The sequence below is a fragment of the Colletotrichum tamarilloi genome (assembly GCF_030869305.1).
Source record: "Colletotrichum tamarilloi strain Tom-12 chromosome Unknown Scaffold_351.1, whole genome shotgun sequence".
Lineage (NCBI taxonomy): Eukaryota > Fungi > Ascomycota > Sordariomycetes > Glomerellales > Glomerellaceae > Colletotrichum > Colletotrichum tamarilloi.
In genome coordinates, this window is record NW_026849733.1 from 1 (window position 1) to 2,075 (window position 2,075).

General features: G+C 52.3%; 1 protein-coding gene across 1 annotated transcript; it reads right to left on the reverse strand.

Annotated features, from left to right (window-relative positions):
* Window positions 1-335: 335 nt before the first annotated feature.
* On the reverse strand, window positions 336-1,691 carry CTAM01_17114 (uncharacterized protein; the record flags this gene model as incomplete). The annotated part of the gene is made up of 1 exon (XM_060533103.1): window positions 336-1,691. One exon carries the CDS (start codon window positions 1,689-1,691, stop codon window positions 336-338), a length of 1,356 nt encoding a protein of 451 aa, XP_060372319.1.
* Between the last annotated feature and the right edge of the window lie 384 nt (window positions 1,692-2,075).

The following is a 2,075-nucleotide window of genomic DNA, read 5'->3' on the forward strand; positions in this document are numbered from 1 at the left end:
CGATCCCAATACGAAGTTCGCGAACATCAGGGATATCCATCGGGCTCAAATCGAAGCGGGTGAAAAGGAGGTTATCACGGCTGAATCCAGCGACTCTGAATGCCCTAGTGAGGCTGGCAGCTGTATTGTAGTGGGTGTGGTTGAGGATCAATAGTTAATAGTAATGAGGAGGTTGGGTTGTGATCCCATCGTTTTTGTGGTGCCAGAAACAGGGGGGTGCCAGGAAGTGGGTATGTTGACTTATCGGGAAACTATGACATGATACAACCCCTCGTGAGATCGAGGAATGCAGACAATACAGCCGGATGAAGCTGCATGAGACTCTTATTGAATTATCAATGCCCGTTGGTAGCTCCATTTCTGTGACCATTCGAAGAAGGAACGAGGCCTTTTGTCGAGTAACCCAAGGGCATGCCAACCAGGTACTTCTGCTTGCTCGTAGGTGTGCCATCCGCAGCCTGACCTTGGGCACCTAGAATGTGAACCTGGGCGTCCTGCTGGAACACAAGGATGATGTCGGAACCTCCAAACTCAAAGTGAGATATCTCGTCGCCCTTATTGATGTTCACATTCGGCTGAATCGGGTATTGCTGTCCCGGTCCAGGCTGCCACTGAAGATTGACCGACGAAACCTGGGCCATACCGATGGGCAGCACAGCGACGTAGCCGAGAAGAGGGTTTTTGATGATGACGCAACCGCGGGCTTGGAGAAACTGGTACCCAGCCTCGTCGGGCATGCTGAGGGTGCTGTTTTCTCCGTCACCTTCCTTTTTTGCTTGGGCGTCTGGTGAAGTGTAGCTACGATGAGGCTTCAGCTTGCCGGTTTCGGGATCGACGATGACCTGCAAGTATGCCAGGCCCTTGATCACGTTGGCCTCGACGACAGTTCCAGCCACAGGTGCTTGTTGGCGATGGTAATCGTAGGTGTTGAGGTATGCATGCATAAAGGTGCCGCCCTCGAATTTGTCGGCGTACTGACTGCCGGCGAGGAGGTCTTTGATGTTCCAAGGGACGTCTTTGATCGTGATATCGTTGTTCTGATCAACGGGCCAGGCTCCGTCGAAAGTGCAATCGGCGGGGTAGACCACGAGACGGTTATAGTCTACATCCGAGGGTTCACCCGCGCTGATGGGTCTCTGGCCAGGCTTCAGAGAGCGAGCAAAGAGCTGGTTGAAATTCTTCCAACCCCCGGGCGGCACGATCGCCTCATCGTAGTTGTATCGGGGTGAGTCTTGGAAAGTCTGGATTGCTGCGGCGTTGATCGAGGTGCTGGTGTCCATCCAGCTTCCAACCTTGTTGGCAAAGTCGATTGTCCATTGGCTCAATGGTAGGGGGGCCTGCCCGACAGCGTTCGGGGTGATGGGTGTCGAGTATGGGGGAATGTTGATGGGGCTCTGGTCGAGAATAAAGTAGAGAACGCAGAACGTGTTGTAGATGAGCTTCCCGCTGCAAATTTCCGAAGGCACCCAGTTCAGCATGGCACTGAGGAAGCGGAGAAAGGTGTCAGCGTCCTTGATCCCCCAATCGCGCAGCTGCGGAATTTCTTGGGCAGTTGCTGCGTTCACGGCCTCTTGCAAGAGGGTCAGATTGCCATCGAATATATTTTCGACGAGGCTGGTTTGTATCCATGGGTCTACTTTGGAAGATAGAGGGAAAGGGGCGGGATCGGGCGGTGAAGATTTCGGAAACATGGCTGCGCTGAGATTGTGATGGAGAAGATCAGTCTGGATTTGAAGATAGTAAGGTAAGTTAGCTAAAGCAACTTTGGGTGAGGAATGATAGAAGAAAGATGCCACAAAGCCAAGGTTTGTCAATACTTTATAACCCTCGAGACGAGTAGCTCTCTCGAGCGTTGCCGAGCTTAGAAATGCGATTGCAGCGAGAAGAATCACGAGACTGCTTCAGCTGATGCTACTAGATGCTAGCTTTGCGACGTTTGCATTCCGAATCTCTCGTGTCTGGACCATTTGCTACCAGTATTCCTCCTCATCGGTCCATTGTGAGACAGAGCTGAAAGCCACGTACTCAAAGAAGTGATGCCTAGACTGCAAACATCACCACGGAACTTGCGCTGT